Source organism: Larus michahellis, chromosome W (genome assembly GCF_964199755.1).
Source record: "Larus michahellis chromosome W, bLarMic1.1, whole genome shotgun sequence".
In the NCBI taxonomy this organism is placed as follows: Eukaryota; Metazoa; Chordata; class Aves; order Charadriiformes; family Laridae; genus Larus; species Larus michahellis.
The window spans coordinates 14,685,129-14,705,788 of record NC_133929.1 but is presented as its reverse complement, the minus strand read 5'-3'; the positions used below and the strand labels follow the sequence as shown (position 1 = coordinate 14,705,788).

General features: G+C 43.2%; 1 protein-coding gene across 8 annotated transcripts in view; it reads left to right on the top strand.

Moving 5' to 3' along the window:
- The window catches only part of LOC141735453 (tubulin polyglutamylase complex subunit 2-like), a 44,365-nt gene that overhangs the window by 14,923 nt on the left and 8,782 nt on the right, over positions 1 to 20,660 (top strand). For 2 of the 8 annotated variants that reach the window (XR_012584740.1, XR_012584739.1), the window contains exons 3-7: positions 10,134 to 10,259; positions 12,601 to 12,732; positions 13,692 to 13,805; positions 15,315 to 15,475; positions 16,778 to 19,266. Coding sequence is in view for 6 of the 8 variants with exons in the window: in XM_074568270.1 (XP_074424371.1) it covers positions 10,211 to 10,259; positions 12,601 to 12,732; positions 13,692 to 13,805; positions 15,315 to 15,475; positions 16,778 to 17,005 (684 nt within the window). In the remaining 2 variants the exon portion in view is untranslated. Of the gene's footprint in view, positions 1 to 10,133; positions 10,260 to 12,600; positions 12,733 to 13,691; positions 13,806 to 15,314; positions 15,476 to 16,777; positions 19,542 to 20,660 lie in introns of those variants that run through there. The other 6 variants (XM_074568274.1, XM_074568273.1, XM_074568271.1 and 3 more) reach the window with 6 other exon arrangements.

Sequence of the window (20,660 nt, the reverse complement as noted above, 5' to 3'; positions counted from 1 at the left end):
ACTGGCCAGGGCCCAGCACAGTGCGGTGAGTTGTGCCTCTCTGGAATAGCCACAGCATTTTCCCTTCAGATATTCTACCACTTTATCAGGGTCCTGTAATTGTTCAGGGGTGAATTCCCAGAGCATTGGAGGTGAGAAGTTCTCTAGGTACCTGCCCATGTTCTCCCACATGCCATGCCACCCCTGACTATCCAGCCTCAGAGCAGATCTCTGGGTGGTAGTCTTAAATAGTCGTTTGACTCTAAACAGGACCTGGAACATATTCAGGAGACATAACACTAGGACCAGGCTGGTTTGAGCATCCCAAGGATATTCAAAATTCTCAAAAGCTGTCATACCTGACCCGAAGGAGAAAAGGGAGGCAAAAGAGCTGGGGAAAGTGTCCCCCCCTGTTTCCCCCACAGACTGGGTGTAATTATTAATAAATTCTGGGAGACGGTGCCCAAGGTATGGACAGGACAGCAATACCACATAAACGCCCCAAAGTAACTAACAAGTGATGTTATCATATCATAAACCAATATTGCACAGGACAGCAGAATGATAATCCTGATCCCTCTCCCAGAAGTAACAAACATCATCGCGGGGAGTACATAAGCCATATAGGAATTCACATAACACAGCCATGAGAACAAACCAAGCAACATGGTGACCAGTGACTATTTGCCTAATACAATAAATGCATACAACAGATTTGTTTTTACAAGCTCTAGTTGGATTCTGGCGTTATCTCAACCCTTCGAGCCCCACATTGGGCGCCAAAGGACTGTCGTGGTTTGGCCTCAGACGGCAACAAAGAACCACGTGCCGCTCGCTCGGGCTTTCCCAATACAGGAAGAATCAGAAGAAAAAGGCAAAACTCAGGGCGACTTCCTGCCCCCTCCCCAGGCAGCTCAGGGTGGGCATGGCTCACACGGCATGGAATACCTGTGTCCTGGGGAGAATTAACCCTGTCCCCGCCGGAACCAGGACAAGGAGGAGTAATGCATTTTGTTTTAGTACTCTGCATTGTTTGTGTTTTTTCTTGCTTTTGGTGCTCCCAAAGTGTTGCCAGTTTGTTTTCTTATCAACAGTCTTTTAAAATTAAGAGCCAAAATACTTATTTTTGTAGTTCTGTTTAAAGGGCCAAGCTTGTTATCTTTTTGTTTGTTACCTTTAAAAAAGCCACATGCAGTTTCTGATGAAGAACAGACAATGGTATCTGTTTCAGGTATGACCTCCTAATAGCTATAAACAAAGGTTTTTCCTGTGAATGCTAAACTTTGCAATGTCTTTTCAGGTATGTGGTTTGTGCACGTAAGTGTGTAAGGTACAGAGTCATCACAACTTTTAATGGGGCATACAGGATTATAGCAGAGGATTTATGCTCTGCTGCTTAGATAAGCACACGGTTTAAGATGAACAGTTTCAGGGGAGTTGTTTCTATTGTAGGTGCAGCATAGTTTTATCCAATCTATAAGGTAAGCTGAATTTTTAATGTGGTCTCCAAAGAATGTTGAAGCATTGGAGATGTTCAGGTCTTCTGTAAATTTTTAAGAGAACAATTAAAAAGAAGATTCATTGTGTAAAGAAAAATAAATAAATAAATAAAAAATTATTAGTTCTCTTGACCTTGATTTACTGAGTGCATGCTTGCGTACGTCCCTGGGGAAAAGATAGGTGTTCTTAGTCCCCCTTCAGAATTTTCTAATTGTTTTCAAACACAGCTTTTACAGTGATACCAGGTCCTGAAAACATATCTGGGGATGATTAACTCTAGTGAAATTGTGTATGTCCAGCAGTTACAAATTTTGAGGAATCCTACTCTCTAGGTTTGGAGTAGTATGGTTACCCTTCAAAACTAGCGGCCAAACAGCTCTATTAAAAATCTCTGCATGTGTTTTGTAGTTAGCATAGTTCAAGCCAGGTGATGTCAGATCGTTATACTCTGTGCCCGGGAAAGAAAGCAGTGATCCTAAATGATGGAAATGGATTCACTCTGGGATGTATTCTTCCACTTCTGTTGAAGAGAATTTCAGAAGCATTGTTTTCCCTTGTGTACGAGCATGGAGATGTTAAAGCTTATAATTTAGTTCTTTTATTTGAATTGCTGGCATACTTCTGAAATTCATTACCCAAATAGATGTAATCTGTCTGCTAGTATAAACTCAATATTTTTTGTTCAAAAATTTTTGCGCTTCTGAACAGTCAAAACTCAAACCTTGAGGCAGTACCAAGAAGCTATTGGCTTTCATCTGGCCTTGAAGTGTTAGTGTTGGCACTTTATAATTGCAGCACCAGGATTTTCAGTGCTTTAATGTTGTTACCATTGGTAGGGGTGAAATAATTCTAATTATGGCAGGAAGCTTTTTACAGATAATATGTGGAGTGTGCACTGCAGTGTTACCTTATATGCCTGGTCCTGAAAGGAACAACTAGTCTGAGCAATCAGTAGGTTAGCTGTATAACAGAAAAAAAAGTTACATTTTTATCATATGAGTGGTACTTTTAACAGCATTACTGCTGCTTGGTTCCTAGTTGTCTTTGAGTGTCAAAGCAGAAGCTCAATTTTATGCTTTTTCATCTTAAACAAGCACAGGTTTTTGCATTGAACCTCAGTCAGAAGACAACGTGTGCATTTCAGAATTTACTTTGATGTTCGTGTGGCTGGGTGTAGTTCAGTGCCGTGCACCTCTTTTTCTGCTGATATGTTCATCTTAATAAAATTTTGTATGGAGTGAGAGGCTGGGGGGAACTGCAAACATATACCTAAAATGCTCATTCTTTTCAAAAAGAGCTGCTAAGGCAAGGATGCACTTGTGGAAGTCCTGTTGTAGGAGGCAAGAGAAGGGTCCCTTTTGACTTTATAATCTGTGCATTCTGCTTGTCTTTCACGTACAGGAGTGTCTACAAAAGGAAATCTGAAAATAAGGTATTTGCCAAAATATCCAAAAAGTGAAACTGAGCTAAAGGTGCCTGTAGCTGTTGCTTCTGTTTCCATGGATCCTGTTAGAAGCACAGGAGATCTGACAGGGCAGCAGGTCAGCAAAGGCAAATTTTTCTTGCTTTTAAGAGTGCACATAGTTAGAAAAATGGCAGAAAATCTTTAGATTGAACACTTTTAAACAGTTTGAGAGTACTATTATTTTTGCGATCTCTAACTCTTTTTGCCCACTTACATGCTGGCTTGCTGGCAAAAATTACTTTTCCACTGAGATTGCTTGCCCATGTATGTAAAACAGACTATATTTATTTCTCTGTGTGTATGTGTACATATATAGAGAGGGAGAGATAGAGAAAGTGTAGCTTTGAGTAGACCCTAATCTGTATGTTACTAGCCAAACACACTAGAAGTTATGTTGTTCTATTCAGTTTCATTGTTCTAGTCATATCTCATACAAACAAGACTTGTAAAATTAATTTTAGAGACGTTTTTGCTGTGTCTGCTCATGTTAGCAAGGTAAAAATCACTTTCTGGTTTTGATAGTAAAAGTTAAAAATGTATTTGAGTAGTAGGAGTAGCTTTGTCAGTTGGTGTTGTCTTTGGCTCTGCTTTGAATTGTCTGGTTTGCTCCTGTGACAACAGGTAACGCTTTTCTAATGTGATTTGTATAGTACAGTGACTATAAGCTATTTGAATACTGTTAAGTCTCTTGGCTAGTATTTGACTTGGGCAACTCCGTAAGTGACTAGGGTTTGGCATCTTCCCGCTTAACGGGCATTATCTAAAACTTTTGGATGCTTCTGAATCACTGTTGTATTATCATGTAGTTAAATCTTTTTCTTTATCTAGGCTAAGGTGTCCTTCTCTGTGCCTTCTGCATGCTGAGTAAATGCCGTGTGCCTCACATGTATGGTCAAAACTGATGTGAAGACAGATCACTCAATTGTCATTGCTTTGACAGCATCATTGCCCATCGAATCCTTCAGCATGACACTAATAACTAGCATTAATTTTTAGGGCCCCTCCTGGACTTGTCCCTATCCATTTCTCTGTATATCAGTACTTGCTTTTAGGAGGCTGGTACGTACCTCCACTTTGCAAATGATGCTGTTAAGTGATATGCAGAGAAATTTCACAAATAGCCCCCATTATGCAGCATCTTTATGTAGAAGCATCTTTTCATAAGCATCCACAAGCCTGCTGCCTCATAGAGGCCTTCATATGTCACTTTAAAATCTGTTTTGTTGTATTGTGTGTTATTTGCGTTACTTGTTTAGAGAGTTTTTACTCCTTTTTCCATGTGAGAGCCGTTGGCATAGAAACGGCTTTTGTTCTTTTTATACAATGCCTAATACACCAAATCTTGATTTGAGATTGAAATGTGCTTTTACAATATTGACAATGAGTTCAAAGCTTTTTCTCTTTTCTGTCTTTTTTTTTTAACCTTCTGTTTTTCTCTTACCTTGCTGTTATGGATTGAGAAAACCCATAACAATTTATTGTCGTTTAGGCAATTATTCTATCACCTGATGACCCTTCCCCACCCGGAAAGGGGAATCGGGAACATGAGGGTTGAAATATAAATAGATTTAATAGGATAAGACTAAATAATTAACAATAATACTAAAGAACCAGTATTAATCCCGATACCAATATAAAATATACAAGAATTATACTCAGCCCATTCTATCAGTAGGAAGCTGTGCACTCCCAGCAGTGGACTACAAATGTCGGACACTGCGAGTGCAATGGTTTCGGGAGGAAGGGAAGGCCTCAGGGGTCTGGCACTGGGTCAAGGAGTTCTCTGGACCACCGCCATCAAGGGAGAGAGAAACTACGCAGCAAACTTGCTAATTTATACTGAATGTGACGTTCATGGCATGAAATAATCCTGTTGTCCAGCCTGGGTCAAGTGCCCAGGCCTTGCTCCTCCTCATCCCTGCACCTGGCAAGGCTCGAAAACACTGAGACCTTGAAACCCACATAGCCTAGCTGGCTGTAAAGTAAATATTTTCACGAATTCAGACACCAGAGTCTTCCAAAAGTGGAGTTTTCCCCAGCATTAGAAAAATTAGTCCTGTGTCGCTCAACCCAGGACACTTGCCAAATCCTCATGGAAGCTTTGTACTCTAACTTTGAAGATAAGCTCCAAATTACCTGAAACAAACAGAAAAAATACCTTTTACTTGTTATGGAAGAGGAAGGTTTCACAAAGCTTTTTTGCAAGGAGCTTTCACGACCCACAAAACTAATTTTCTTCAAGGTGTTGTGTGCATGTCTAGGGAGAACTGATCGCTTTATTTTAACATACTTTACCACTGTTGTACTGGTAGGTTGCTCACCATTATGATTTACCAGAATCCTCTTTTGAAGAGAATGGATTGAGTTTCGCTCTAATATGAGTCTTGGCAGAACTTATTTACCTTTTCTTCATTCAGATAGACTTGAGTACCACAAAGGAGGATGAGAGTTTTGGAGAAGACTTCAAAAAGGTCTTGTTAGTGCTGAAGCTTTTCTGGTACTTTTAATAAATCCGTGGTTTGCTATACTGGTCTTGACCAAAATTTCCCATCTTCCTACTTCCTGTTTGACAGAAGTTGCCTGCTTCTCTCATGCAGATTGTCATCTTCCAAGGTGTGGTTTATAAAGGGAGAGAATCTTCCATTTATGTAATACACTTCATCTAGAAAAACACTGAGTTACGAAACTGTGTTCTACCCTGAGTTGTGTAGAAAGGACAGAAATCTGGAAAAAGGAGACTACAGTCCTGGCCTCTGTCTCATTTGTCATCTTGTTTTGATGGTGGAGCTGTTGCTGTACATAATTCCACAGCTTCATTTTGATGTGTTATGGTACAAGCCTGACTTTGAGAAGTTTTTGTGTGCCATCTATCCATATCCGTGGGTGATACAAATAAAAAATATCACAGACTGTGATATTTTGCAGGCAGGACGGAGGAACAACCACAAAACCATAGATGAAAGGCAAAGAACAAATTTAATCTTGAAACCTCATGGATCAGGAAATCTCTGAAGCAGCACCCAGGCAGAGGCATGCAAGCAGGCACCGCAGAGCAAGAGAGAGTTCTTATTAGGAAGAGAGGCCTCGTTAGCAAGAGAGTGAGAGGGCAAGAGCACGCAGACTCCCTGCTCTTGCCAGTATTTCAAGGGGTCGAGCAGGCATAGTTTTCCCACTGTGCTTTGATCTTCTTCAACAACAAGGCAGGATTCTCAAGTGGCTAGATAAGGTGTCCTTGAGTCCATCACAGGCCGGCTTTATCTAAGTGCAGATGTTCTACTAGCAAGCACGTAAGACTGAACAACAATTAGTGTGATATATGTGTTTCCCAGCACCCCAGGTGCGAGTCACTTGAGTGTGTTTACAGTCCTCCTCGCCGATCTTCCATTACTTTCCCACATTCCATCCCCTCACTCAAGAGACTGCTTCTGCTGGGGTTGATAAAGCTGGAGATGTTCATTTAGGCTTGCGGGGTGTAGTACAGAGTAATTTACAGAGGCATGCAATAAACATATACAGAAAAAGGAATAAACATATCTCTACAATAATGCTTTGAATCAGGTGTCCTGTTCCTCCTGTCAGGAAATTAAACCACTCAGCCAGCCAGGCACCACCAGTAGGTTGTTTGATTTGATGCATTCAGTCCTGGAGAATGCTGAATGTTGTGCTCTATGCTGGCTGTTTCATCAGTTACATTGAAGCAACACATTCTTTCAAAGTCAAAGCAGTGTTTCTGGTGACGAGGGAGGAAATAGCCCACTGTCAGTCGATATTGTAATATTCATTGGCATACAGCCGTTACCTACTCAGAAAAGATAGCAATGGGAGACATTAATATCAGTCACCTAGCATAGTATAATTCTATTAATACAGCTGCTGGGGTTGATGTGCCACTGAAACAAGCTGTCAAAAGACCTGCAGTTGAGAGTCTTCCCTTCATATAAAAGGCAGACGAGTTAGTTACAGTAGAGGCTAACCAACTCCAAGTATTTACATGCTGATTTTGCAGAGATGTATTCAGGGCATGTGCTTGCAGTACTAGACTACAAAGCATGATGAGCCAACCTGTGATAGGGGAGGAAAACAGCAGTGTCATCTCCTTCCAGTGATACATATGTGCTGCTCCAGCTCCTTCAGCTAATATTACTCTGGGTTTGATAACCTGATGTGGGGTAATTGCCCACACAGATTGGAGAGCTATAGCTTCCGCTTTTTCAGATTGAACTTCAATTCGATGTTGGGTTTGCAACACCAATAACACCATTCCAGTGCTATCTCCTCTAGATAAGGCACAGGTATTCATCAAAGACACCTGAAATACAAGAACTCGAGAATCTGATATTAACAAAGGATGTAAAGTAAGAGGAGAAGTTGGGTTATGATGTATAGGGGAACCTTGTAATGCCTTGGACCAAAATCCTACAGGTTCTTTCTGATTTTTCATCCCAGTCATCTGCCACAACCCCGAGACTATATCACCTGGAATTGTTACTAATTCAAACGGATATCCTCGCTTAGGAGTGTATAATTGTGCATGCTCAATCAAAGCATTTTTGCAGTCATCAAAGGCTTCTTGTTGTTGCTTGGTCCCCTGCCAAACAACTTTCTTCCTAGTTAATTTCTGCAGAAGGCACATTAATATCACCAAATGTGGGATAAAAGCTCTCCAATACCCTAAAAGTCCCCAAAAGGACTGTAACTGTTTTACTGTGATTGGTACAGGAAGTCTCTGGACTGCTATACCTGATTTGGTATTTCTCTAATCTGTCCATGCCAAACTATTCCCCAAAATTGTACAGTAGCACTAGGGCCCTGTATTTTCTTTGGATTAATTGCCCGGCCTCGGTCCTGCAAATGCGCTTTCAGCAATTTGGCAGCTGCTTCACTTTCTCGTTGTGACTCTGCCATAATCAATAGATCATCAATAGAATGGTAAACAGTAACAGCACCCGACCATACCGCTAAATCAGCTGCTATCATTAGGTGGCAAATGGAGGGACTGTGTTTGTATCCCTGAGGCGATACTTGTAAAGTATATTGCTTTTGTTGCCGGCGGAGGGGGGCCCGGAGTTGGTGGCGGGGCTGGGGGCGGTTGGCTTTTTGGCATAAATGCTAACTTTTGCCATCGGGGAAACATTTCTGATGTTGTGATCCCATCTCTTTCTGATTGTGGGATACCAGCTTGTACAAAATCATTCCGCTTTTGTTTCCTTGTCACCCGTGCTGTAACTCCTTTCTGTTTTGCTGGCTTTCCTTTATTCACCACCCACACGGATGGTCCTGAAATCACAGACTGAGTTTCCCTCAAGGTATTTCCTAGGGCACCTACATTACCCACAGCATTTGTCACTGCTGGTATAATCAAGGGATTTAGTGAGGCAGGCACTCCTCTCAAAAACTGCATTTTGATACTTCTCGTCACTGCTACCCTGTCTGGATTGCATCCTGTAACCAACACATGAGCCATGGGGGTCCAGTGCTTAAGGGAGTCACTGTAGTGGCCTCCCCAGTCCCCAACTTTTTTAGCAGCCATGGCACGGGCGTTCCTAGTCCTGCCGACTATGCCAAATGTGTGAGCCGATGCAGGCAGGACGCAGGAACAACCACAAAACCACAGCTGAAAGGCAAAGAACAAGTTTAATCTTGACACCTTGTGAATTGGGAAATCTCCGGAGCAACACCTGGTCAGAAGCATGCAAGCTCAACTTGGCCACTAACATTAAGGACAACAAAAATTTTTTATAAATACATCAACAAAAAGAGAGCCAGGGAGAATCTCCATCCCTTACTGGATGCCGGGGGGAAAGTCGCAACCAAGGACGAGGAGAAGGCTGAGATACTTAATGCCGCCTTTGCCTCCGTCTTCAATAGTCACACCAGCTATCCCCAGGGGGTTCAGCCTCCTGAGCTGGAAGATAAGGATGGAGAGCAGAACAACCCACCCATAATCCAGGAGGAAGTAGTCAGTGATCTGCTTCTGCACCTAGACACACATAAGTCTATGGGGCTCTCTCAGCCCCCTACAGCCATGGGGGAGAATTGGAAGAAAAAGGCAAAACTCTTGGGTTTAGACAAAGGCAATTTAACAGAATAGTAAAGGGAACAGGAAAACAACAACACTGATAGAGGAAGTACTAACAGGATTACTGTACCACCACTCACCAACCGGACCCAGAATGCCCCAGTCCGCTCCCCAGGGTCGACTTCTTGCCCCCTCCCCTGGCCAGCTCCCCCGGTATAGCCTGGGCATGGAGTCACATGGTATGGAATACCTGTATCCCTGCCAGATCCTGGGGAAAATTAACCCCATCTCCGCCAGAATCGGGACAGTGGGTAACATCGCTTCCCCAAAACTTTCAAGCATTTAAAAATATTTTAATAAAAAACTTTTTTTTCATCTTTCCTGATGTTTAGACCTATTAAGCTGTTATCTTTTACCCAAGAAAGTGAGACAAGCAATAGAAGGGGGAGTAGAGACAGAGTTACTAGATCACTGGAATACCAGTGCTAATAACTGTATATCGTCCTATAAATCTGTTCCTACTCCTAAAATAAGGCTGGCAACTGCCCTGTTCCCCTCCATGTGCAGTTTTTTAAAGTAGGTGATATACTAATATATTGCTAGGAGGCATGTCTGAACCACATTTTCTTCTTCTCAACCAGAAGAGAAATAAGTCACTCACATCATTGTTTTAGTTTTCAAAAACTATAAAATTGCATTCTGTTAGGGGGAGCTAGAGGTCCCAGAGCTCAGCACCTCAGCAGGCCAAGCAAAATTAAGGGAGTCATTTTGCCTGTTTCTCTAATTGGCTTGTTAGCAGTGTCTGAACTGCCCCTGGTTGACTGTAAGCAATCCCTGCCCATCACGCTGCTGAAGCATTGATATTCTACAACTCTACATGGGAAATTTGTTGTTTCTCCTTATGCACTTTGTCTACAAAGATTTATTTTTCTGTAATAAAACCATAAAAAAAGCCCTCAAGCAGTCTAGTGCCTTCCTGTTGTGGACTGTCTTAGGTTGCCAGACAATTTAGAAACTTTCTCAGTGGGAACTGCGGTGGTGGTTCCTGGCTATTCTAGAAGTCTTCCTTGTTGTTTCTACCATATCGCTTTTTGAGTCAAAAGTATGCATGCAGGCGTGCGCATTCACAAGGGTCCTTCTTTCCATCCTCTTTGTAATGTCCTCCTTCAGCATTAGGTGAGCCTGCCATTCCTGGTCCCCAGGAGCACAGGATCTGCCCATCTTGAACCTGCCTTACGGCCCTGACCATGGGAGAGGTGGGGAAGTGGATCCAGCAGAACCGGTGCACAAGGAAAGGTATATTTCTTCAAGGTGCATAATGGGGGAGAGGCTGGAGGACTTTTGTGAGGTGGATAGTGTTTCTGACACAGTGTTCACCTCCTGTGAGGCCTTATAATATGCTGATTCAAAAATTGGCTACGCAACATCATCCTCAAGAGAATTGCCAAATCCTGTTCTCTGCCACAGGGGACAGGTCTATACCAGCCCTGTGCCTTTCAGGGCAGGAAATCCAAGCAAGGTGATCTCCTGGGAGCCCCTCCCCGATCAGGTTTATAAAAGTTGCAACAAGAATGTCTCAGTATCATACATAAATTAATGTCTTCCGCATTTACTGGCAGCTAGGGCAGACCAGCATGACGTTAGGGAGAGAGAAAGGTGGCTGCTGATCTCTGCTACGTGGAAGCCCTGAGAAGTGACATAAATCCCTTCTCTACCCAGAAGTTGGATAAAACTCATTTGGTTTTTTAGAGAAGTCTCTCTAGAGTGATATGCTTTGATTGCTGTCCATTTCTTTAGTATATTTGCTTGGGAGGCATTGTTTCAACAGTGTTTTAAGTGAATTGCCATGCGTCACTGTTTTAGTTCTGGATCCAGCACTGATCAGGTCTTGGCAGCAAAGCTACCCTGCTTCTAATAGTCTTCTCTTTCCTTGATGGACTGTGCTTTTTTGGGAGACTATTTGGGGATATTATGGACAATAAACAAAAGAAATAGACCTCACACCATATTGGGCACTTGGGTTATTTTGTTTAATGAGATGATGAGTGTAACCAGGTGACTGGAGTGAAAACAGCTGCTCCCCGGAGCCTTCTCTTCTCCAGGCTGAACCCCAGCTCTCTCAGCCTGTCCTCATAGCAGAGGTGCTCCAGCCCTCTGATTATCCTCGTGGCCCTCTGCTGGACCCGTTCCAACAGGTCCATGTCCTTCTTGTGCTGAGGACTCCAGAGCTGGATGCAGCACTCCAGGTGGGGTCTCACTAGAGCAGAGCAGAGGGGCAGAATCACCTCCCCCGACCTGCTGGCCACGCTTCTTTTGATGCAGCCCAGGATACAGTTGGCTTTCTGGGCTGCAAGTGCGCATTGCCTGCTCATGTTGAGCTTCTCGTCCACCAGCACCTCCAAGTCCTCCTCAGGGCTGCTCTCTAGCCATTCTCCACCCAACCTGTATTTGTGCTTGGGATTGCCATGACCCAGGTACAGGACCTTGCACTTGACCTGGTTGAACTTAATGAGGTTCGCACAGGCCCACCTCTCAAGACTGTCAAGGTCCCTCTGGATGGCATCCCTTCCCTCCAGTGTGTCGACCATGCCACACAGCTTGGTGTTGTCGGCAAACTTGCTGAGGGTGCACTCAATCCCACTGTCCACGTCACCAACAAAGATGTTAAACAGCACTGGTCCCAGTACTGACCCCTGAGAAACGCCACTCGTCACCGGTTTCCACGTGGACATTGAGCCATTGACTGCAACCCTTTGACTGCGGCCATCTAGCCAGTTCCTTATCCACCGAGTGGTCCATCCATCAAATCCATGCTTTTCCAATTTAGAGACCAGGATGTCGTGCGGGACAGTGTCAAACACTTTGCATAAGTCCAGGTAGATGGAGCCCTACACTGGAGCTCTGCCACTATTATCCTGGCTCTCGTTGCCTTCAAGCGAGTTTGTCAAATTGGGCTATGGACACTGCTTGCTTCAGGAGATGGATGTCAAATACAGGGTTTTCCTCAGGAAGTGGAATTTCATTTTAGAGACAGTTGACATCAGGGCTTTAGCACCTGCACTGTCATGTGTCCGAACAGGGTGCTTGTTGACTTGATAACAGTAACAGCACTAGTCATCAGGAGGAGAGACAAGTGACAAGTCCTCAAGCATTCATTCAGGAACACCCACATGTTGACACACTGATAAAATCCTGTGTTGGAGTGGGAACCAAGAGGATGCACCCTGAGCAAGTACATGGGGTGGAAGAGGACAAGCTGCCCAATAATCTGTGAATGGGTGAGGTGGTTTCTGGTAGGAAGGGCAGCAGCAGGGAAAAAAGTTTTGAGGAGGTGGCTGTAGCTAGCCAGGATTTTTAATAGCCAGTTTCACAGGACTGGGCTAACAGCTGCAGCACAGGCTTAATCAGCGTTGCATTTCTCATACCTGCACAGCTCTGAGATGGTGTTTCATCACCTGTAAGTGTGATTCTGTGTTTGAAAAAGCCTAATTTTTGCTCCTGTGAAGCCTGACTTGGTTAAGTGTCCAGGCCTGCTGGGTATACCCATCTTTTCTCCCCCTCTGTGTTTTAGAAGAGGTTGGGTTGATGTGTGGAGGAAAAATAAGTATCTCTTGAGCTTTCCTGACACTTATTGCAGATACCCCGATGCCCCTGGGCTCCATGGTGATTAATAGTGTTTCAAAGCTATGTTGGCTTGGAGGTTCCTCTATGTACACTCTGCCTAATGCAGCAACTCTCGCTGACCTGGAAGATGACACAGACGAGGAAGGTAAGGTCCTGTTAACAGGCTACAAAATGTGCTCTGTCTCATCCCTTTTGCTCTGTTAGGGTAATGTTAGGATATAGCACGTGGATATAGCAACAGAAAAGGTCACTCCAAGTAGATGGGGTTTTCTTTGTCTCCTGGGCTGGATCTACTGTATGTCCTATTAGTCCCCTACAGCCTTGAGAGGTAGACCTGTATGCTGTGAATCCATGGGGATTGTTAATGCTGCCAGTCCCTAGTATTATTTGCATACTCTTTTAACAGCCTGGCAGCCCTCCTGTTCTGCCTTTTCCTTATTTAAATTTTTAACTGAGGCTTCCTCCAGTGGTTCAGCTTCTAAAGTCTTTGTGTGCTGATGGTGTTACATGAACAAAAGATAACAGTTTTTGTCTTGGTAGTGAAAAGACAGCTGGATATGCTCTTTGGAATTGGAAAAATAACTCTGGTAAATACATGTAAGTGTGAGGTGTCACTGGAAAACGTGGGGCAAAAAAGGGATGGTGGGTAGAACAGAAGTAATGGGCTTCAGCTGCAGCAAGGAAGATTCAGGATTCACATGAGGAAAACTTCTAAGTGATAACAATGGATTTGGGTTGACTACCTGGAGATTGTGGCATCTCCAACACTGGAAGATTTTAAGAAAAGATTAGACAAACACCTCTCAGGAGTGACATCTGTAAAGCTGATCCTGCTTTATGCCAGGGAAGGATTAGAGGGCAGCTTGATGTCTTTTTTCAGCCATCTGATTTTGACTCTGTGGTTTGTTTTCCTACTGGAGATTAAATTGTTTTCTCTCTTTTTTTTTTTTAACACAGGGAACTTAACCCTTTCCAAGAAGTATAAATATAATAGTTTGGTTTAGTTCTTCCTCAGCTGTTTTATATCAAATATATTGACTTTTTGCAGCTGAGTCACAGTCAGTTTTCCAAATGTGTTTCATGAAGATTTTTTTCTGTTTTCAGGTAATGGAGACAACCCAGAGAAGCCACACTTTGATTCTCATAGTCTTATCTTTGAATTAGACCCATGCAATGGGACTGGGAAAGTTTGTCTTGTTTATAAGCGTGCTAAACCAGGTAAGACTGAAAAGAGCAAAGTTCGCCATCTCTTGTTGTGAATTGTATCTGGAGGCCACATACGTAGAATCATCTTACATTTCTGATCTTCTTTGCAATTTGTGGATGAACATTTGCTGGGACATCCTATCTCCACTGAAGTCAGGGGCTAAACCTTACAGAGACTTAACTGGAGGTAACATTTTCCCTCCTTTTAATGTTTGAGTCTGAGTTATAACTTATGATTTCTGCATACATAGCATACTTGCATACTAAAACAGGAAAGCATTCACATATGACCTACAGACAATCATGTTGAAATAATGCAGAGAGCTAGAGCTCAGCCACTAACATATCTCTGGTTACTTGCATGTCTCAGAACAATTCCCTTATATTTTGATGAGAAAGGGTGTAACTCTGCTTAGAAGCAAAGGGTAGATGGTAGAAAAGGTCCTTAGCTGATTGAGACAGACTTAGACTGGTTCTTCCACCTTGTGCATGGATGCAGAGCCTCCAGGTGCTAACTAGGTCAAAATTTGGCAGGAAGGGTTGAACAGGAGAGCGAAAGATGTGAGCTGAGCTGTTCCTTCTGACAGACACACAGAAAGCTGTTATCAGTCAGGGATTAAACACCTGAGTCACTTGAAAAGTAGTTGTCATCTGACACAGGGCACAAGTTGCTAGGTGTATGTGTATACATGTATGTTCGCTGTGTGGGGGTGTGCAATTGTGATATACCTGTTCTTAAGAAAACTCTTTGGTTGTTATCTTGTGTCTTTAATTGGGTGTGATTACAACTCCCAAGGCAGAAACTTCTTACTTGTCCTCTTGTCTTTCAGTGTTTCAGCACATACAGTGGATAACCTGGGCAAGGGGAGGGAGCATTGTTTACAGGTGTTGATGTCAGCACAGGGAGCAGTGTGTTTAATTGGCAACGTTCAGCATCTCAATTTCCCAAGTAAAATCACTTCTTTTTATGCTGGTAATCTGATGGTGATTTCTTCAAAGGATGTTGCCACCAGAGAAATATTTGATCATTGTGGAAAGATTTTGCAAAACATGTTTTTGTTGGCAGCACACTCCCTGACTTTCAGACTCTGGACTCTATTCGGTAATCCAGGTGACTGACAATTCAGTTAGTTGCTTTTTACTTTGTGAGGCAGATAAATGTTTGCCATAATTATATTTTGAACTTACTTACACTACAAAGTTGCTGACGTCCAAGCATGTTCCATCAGTCCCAGGTTGGGAAGGAATAGCATGGCATCCATTTCACAGTGGGGAAAGTGAGTATAATGGCTATTGCACAAGTATTTTTAGTAAGGCTGGGAGCAGAACCAAGTCCTTTTCAGTCCCCATGCTCTAACCATTAAACCACATTGCCTCTGGATAATCATCTATGTTAGTTAGGGATGATGTGTTTTAGAAGCTGCAGCCTTTCTGATATGTTGTGTCTCCCACCTGACAATGGCCAGGGGTTGATCTTATCACTGCAAAGCAACAGTGTAATTTGTGTTTGGTTTGTTCTAGTTGTCTCCCCAGACACAGAGATATGGTTCCTGGACAGAGCTCTGTATTGGCATTGTCTCACCAAAACCTTCACAGCCTACTACCGCCTGCTCATTACCCATCTGGGTCTCCCACAGTGGCAGTATGCCTTCACCAGCTATGGGGTAAGCCCCCAGGCCAAGGTAAGACAGCAGGATCCAGCTTGTCAGTATTTTGCATAAATATAGACAGGAAAAACATCTTCCCACCTTTTGACAAGCAGTCTGTAGGCTCAGGTAGGTCTCCCTAGTGAGCCATGGGGCAGCCATGAGCCTTTCCCCTATAGCGTGTTAACAGTCATTTATTTATGTTAGTGAATTCACTAACATTGTGTTAATGCTGCTTTTCTCACCTGAGTTGGGCTTTACATTTGACCTCTGAAAGCAGCTGGTGAAACCCCAATTATTTCTTTGCTTTCTTGACTCTGAAGCCAACCTCCACTTCCATGACTGCTGGCAAGTGAGGAGATGTAAAGCTGTTCATCCCCACAGCTATGTAAGATTTGTCTAGATCAGTTTTCTGGACATAGCACCAAACAAGAGCCTACTGCTTTCAGGGTGGAGAGGGAAGTCCAGGTACACATTAGACAGAAGCCCAGAGGAAGACTATGAACTTGAGCCTTGCCAAGAATATTAATTCCTTTGCATCCTCCTCAGTCACGAAGGGATGCCCCAAAGGGGCAATTTAAATGCCAGCAGTCCTAGAAGTAGTTATAGGAGAACTCCAGGTACAGCCTCGTGGCCATTCCAGCCCCACTGGTTTCAGTGGGTTTTGTATTACTATAATCCCTACAGTTTTATTTCCTGACTTCATCAGTGGAAAACCGATAGGGAAAACACTAAGAGATGAGAAATTGCAGGGTATAACATTGTGGTGGCATCTGGGAACCAAAAAAAAATATCATTGTGGTTACTTCTAGACATAAAATCAGGCTGAAGAGAAACAAACACAAAATCCTTTGTGTAAAGAGTTTAAAAAAAACTGCATCATTGTATATGTGAAAAGAGGGAGGGAGGCTATATTTTGAGAAGTTCAACTAGTTTGGTTCCAATTTATAAGCACTTTTAAATTCCAAGGTTTTTTAATCTTTTTTGCTTCTCTGAATCTAAATAAATGTGATTTAGTTTCATCCCCTCCCTTTGCTTTTCCTCCTGTGGTTTAAATCAGGAGTTGCTCTTAATAGGAGTTACACTGCAGGAAAGGTAGTGTTAGGTTTGTGTCTGGTTCTCCTCTTCCCTCTCTGGAATGTGGGGCAGTTCCAGGGCTGTTGCTGTAGCTGAGCCTTGTGTATCCTTATCACAAGGCACTCTGCGTGGTCCTGTAAACTGCAAACTGATAAGTGGTGTATGATTAAAATCAAGTCTCAGGGGTGAGGGGAACAGGGTAGAAATGTCTAATTGCAGTTTGATTTTAATGTCTTCCTTCTCTACCATCCTGCCTTTCAGCAATGGTTTAACATGTATAAACCCATAATCATCAACACAGCTCTCCTCTCTGAAGAAGCTGATTCCTTTGTGAACAAGCTGGACCCCAATAAGGTATTTAAAAGCAAGAACAAAACTCCAGTGATCAAAAAGAAACCACCCTCCCAGCCAGCAGGCTCCCGAAAGAGCCACATGAGCATGACCTCCTCCAAGACATCCTCACTAACTGGGAATTCTTCAAAGAAGTGAGACCCCCTCCAGATCTGACCCTGGACAGCATTTGCAATAAGCTCTGATGCAGTCTCAGTGGTTCAGACCAAGTTCCTTGTGCATAAATAGATGTGTCCATGGAAAACACATTGCAGCATTTGCATGAAATATAGCCATGATGTACTTTGACATGGGAGGGATATAGTTCCTGGAGACTCTGAGAAAAAAACTTGAGACATTGATTTAATTCCCTTCTGCTACTTGCAGCATGTACTTTTCAGAGAGCATGAAGAAGCCTTTGAAGTCACTGCTCTATAGGGAAGCTGTTATTCCCGTGCAACTACAGCGCTGAAATGAAAGCAGATGTAAGTCACTGTTACTTTAATAGACCCATGCTGAAATACAGCATATGAAGATATTTCTGCCATCTTCTTTGAAAGAAACCTGTCCTGACCTTGCATGCTATGGGAGCAGGCTGGAACCCACTGAACAAAGAAATATCTTCCGGTTCAGACAGAATCAAACTCTGCACTTCCCTGTGCTCCTTCCAACTTCTGCTCTGAGATTCATGGGGACTTGGGGCTTCAATGTCTCTCCATTGGCCTAGCTGCTTGCTCTACAGCCCAGACCACTCCCTGGCCTTTGTGCCGTATCTTTTCGGATAGTGAAATCTATGTGATGTCCTTCCCAATGAGCCTGAAGGGAACCAGAAGCTCCAAGATCCCTCATTGCCTCTGCTTTCTCTCTTGTGGGAACTGCTGAGCCAGGGCAGCTGCAGGTGGGTCAGTGGTGTTAAGAGTCCCATAAGCCAGGAGGACACCTTGGTTTGTCACACAATCATTTTGCAAAGTTGACCTTTTAAACAGCCTTTGTCACTTGTTAATTGGGCAGGATCTGACCAGGGGCCACTGAGATCCTACAGCTTTAGAACCCCCTGATGCTGTTTTCTATACTGTAAGTTTTCAGGTTAAAACTGCACTTTAACCCATCCACTGCTAGTTTTCAATTGCATCTGATTGTTTCCATTACTTTTCTGTGCCATTCTGTCTTCTTAGATATGCTGGAAACACATGGTAGCAACCAACATGTTTTGTGCCTAAGCAGGGAAATCAAAGTTACCATCTTCAAATAAGCATTGATTATTTAAACAGCATCATCTTTTATTTGTGAAACAGTCACATAATTACATAAGACAAACCTACCTCACAGGGATGTTGTGAGGCTTTCACGAGTATTTGTATGGCCTTCAGAAAGACAAAGCCACCCTGTAAGTGCTTAATAGTATTTTAATAAAGATTTGAATATTTTCCTCCAGAGTGATTGGGTATTCGAAGACACTTTTGGGAACACATGCACAAGGATATATGGTAAGAGCAGGGTGCAGGCTGGATTGTTTGGGGTTTTTGTTGTTTTTTTTAATGCAGTGGAGAATCTCTCACTGAGAAGGGATGGGTTACAATGTCTTTTAGCTAATCCCATCTTGAGCTACTCTGAAGTTCCCAGTTTAGTTCACATAGACCAAAAGACCCCAGCTCTGGCATGCTTTGCTGACTTCCAGCACTGCCCAGCTGTAGTTGCTCAAGAGCCCTCCAGGCATTACCTGGCAGCTGCCCTGTGCCACTCCCAAACAAGAGAAAATCCTCTAATGCTCTTCAGCTCTCTTAAGCCCACATGTGCCTTGTGCCTGGTGAAGAAGCTGTAGCTGTGTGGAATAATTACTAAATTGGCCAAGAATACAAAAATACAGCATTGTTCACACATTAAGGAAAGTCATAAAATCAAGAGGCTTCTGAGGTAGAATACAGCCGCAGCTAGCACACGAAGAATGCAACATCTGTGATTCCCTGTACAAGGTTGTTTGCGAAACTACACGAGGGATGGAACGGAACACGCTTGTTCCGTGGCCTTCCCTTGTGACGAATAGCAGATATGGGGACGAGATGGTACTACGGAACTGATAAGCGGCCTACACGCTACCCGAGCCAACATTTCGTCAAATGTTGATGAAATGCTGTCCTTTTGTGCGAACTTTGCTCACCACAATGTACCAAAACACACCTCCATCCCGGAGGCTATCCGCCCCCGAGGTGTGAACACTCCTCCTTGAATACATTAATCATAATAAAAGTATGTATGACTAAAGTCACTCAAACTCCACTTTGAAGATAAAAAAATAATATAAAAATAGCCCAAGAGAGAGGGGATGTCAGGGAAGACACCATCGCGAAGGATTCCACCGCTGATTTCCGGGATCAGTCGACGGGCTGAGCCTCTCTTCCCCCTCATAGGGACGCCTTTGGGTAAGACTTCGATTACACCGAGCGCTTTCTCGGGGACTTAGAAATTTCTCTAGAGAATCTCTACCCTACGTTTATAGCCAGGCTGTATCGTTTATAATTTTGTCGCGCGTTTGTATACTTAGCAATATCTTTATTTGCACGTGCTTTGCAGACAGTGTATTTATCACCGGCAATCCTAAAGAACCTGTATATCTGTTGTTTAAATAAACTGCACTGTTTAAGTAGCTAGTCGTTCCGCTTTCTCACTGAACGCAACCAAAACTACAGAGTGGCCGTGCTAGTTCAGGAGCACGACTAGACTGAAGGTGCAGCCCACTATTAGTGTATCCAAATCGTAGTAGTTTAATACATATTAAACGCGATTGGACTGATAGTGCTGAATTGGGCATCACTCAGAATTTAAACCTAGCCGCACCTAGCCTCCCACCTCGGTGAGGAGTGTTAGAACGCAAGGGGGTTTATCTTCTGCCAAAACCGCTTGGCCCCGTTTCACGCAACAAGCTGCTCTACTAATTTAAGGTCAGCTCTAATGAGGAAGCAGAGATGTCAGTACCTACCACCACACCCCATGCCACAGTAATAAATTAGTAATCCTTTTAATAGTGAGATGTGAATGATCAGTAAAGTCAGTAAATGCCATTTTCTGGAATTCTGTGCAGCAATGATGTTCTGTCACTTCCTACCCTTGGAGATCCTGGTGTTGTGTGTTTGTGGTACCCAACCCTGGGACCACAGTCACATGCTTGACATATACACCATACTTACTTAAGCACTTTATAGAAAAGTTAAGACTACTGTCACCCAGCCTGGGGTCAGGCAGCTTTTGATACTGTTTTACTTGTAATCCGATGATGCCTCAAACTTGTAAGACTGTTGCAGACCCACTTCCTCATTCAGATGGAGGTGGCAGAATTCCTGCAGGAACACAGCAGCCTCTTCCCGTGTTTCTCATGCATTCAGAGTAGAGAAAAGGGTGGGGTTTTTTTGTAGCATTTTTTTTAAGCATTTGTAGATGCTGCCACAGGAGTTGTCTGAATGCTTTCATATGGTGGTAGTGTAAGTCTAGCCCATCAGTAACACACATGGTTCCATCACACCAACATAGCACAAACCATCTAGCTTTTCCAGCAGAGCTGTGCCAGGATTCATGAGACCTGGTAGTTCGGTTTACTAATTTACTGGTGCTTCATTCCCTGGTTTTCACTCGTGCTCCCCTGACTAAGTCTTATTTCAGCCCTATTTGATCTTGTATTTTGATTGCTATGAACGTACAGGTATCTGGAGTCTTGCAGCTCTGCTTTGCTTTTCTCCAGAATGTGATGATTTTTTTTTTTTTGGTAGTTTTTTTACACAGGGAGATTCAATAATTTCTTCAGGTCATAGACAGGTCTAGC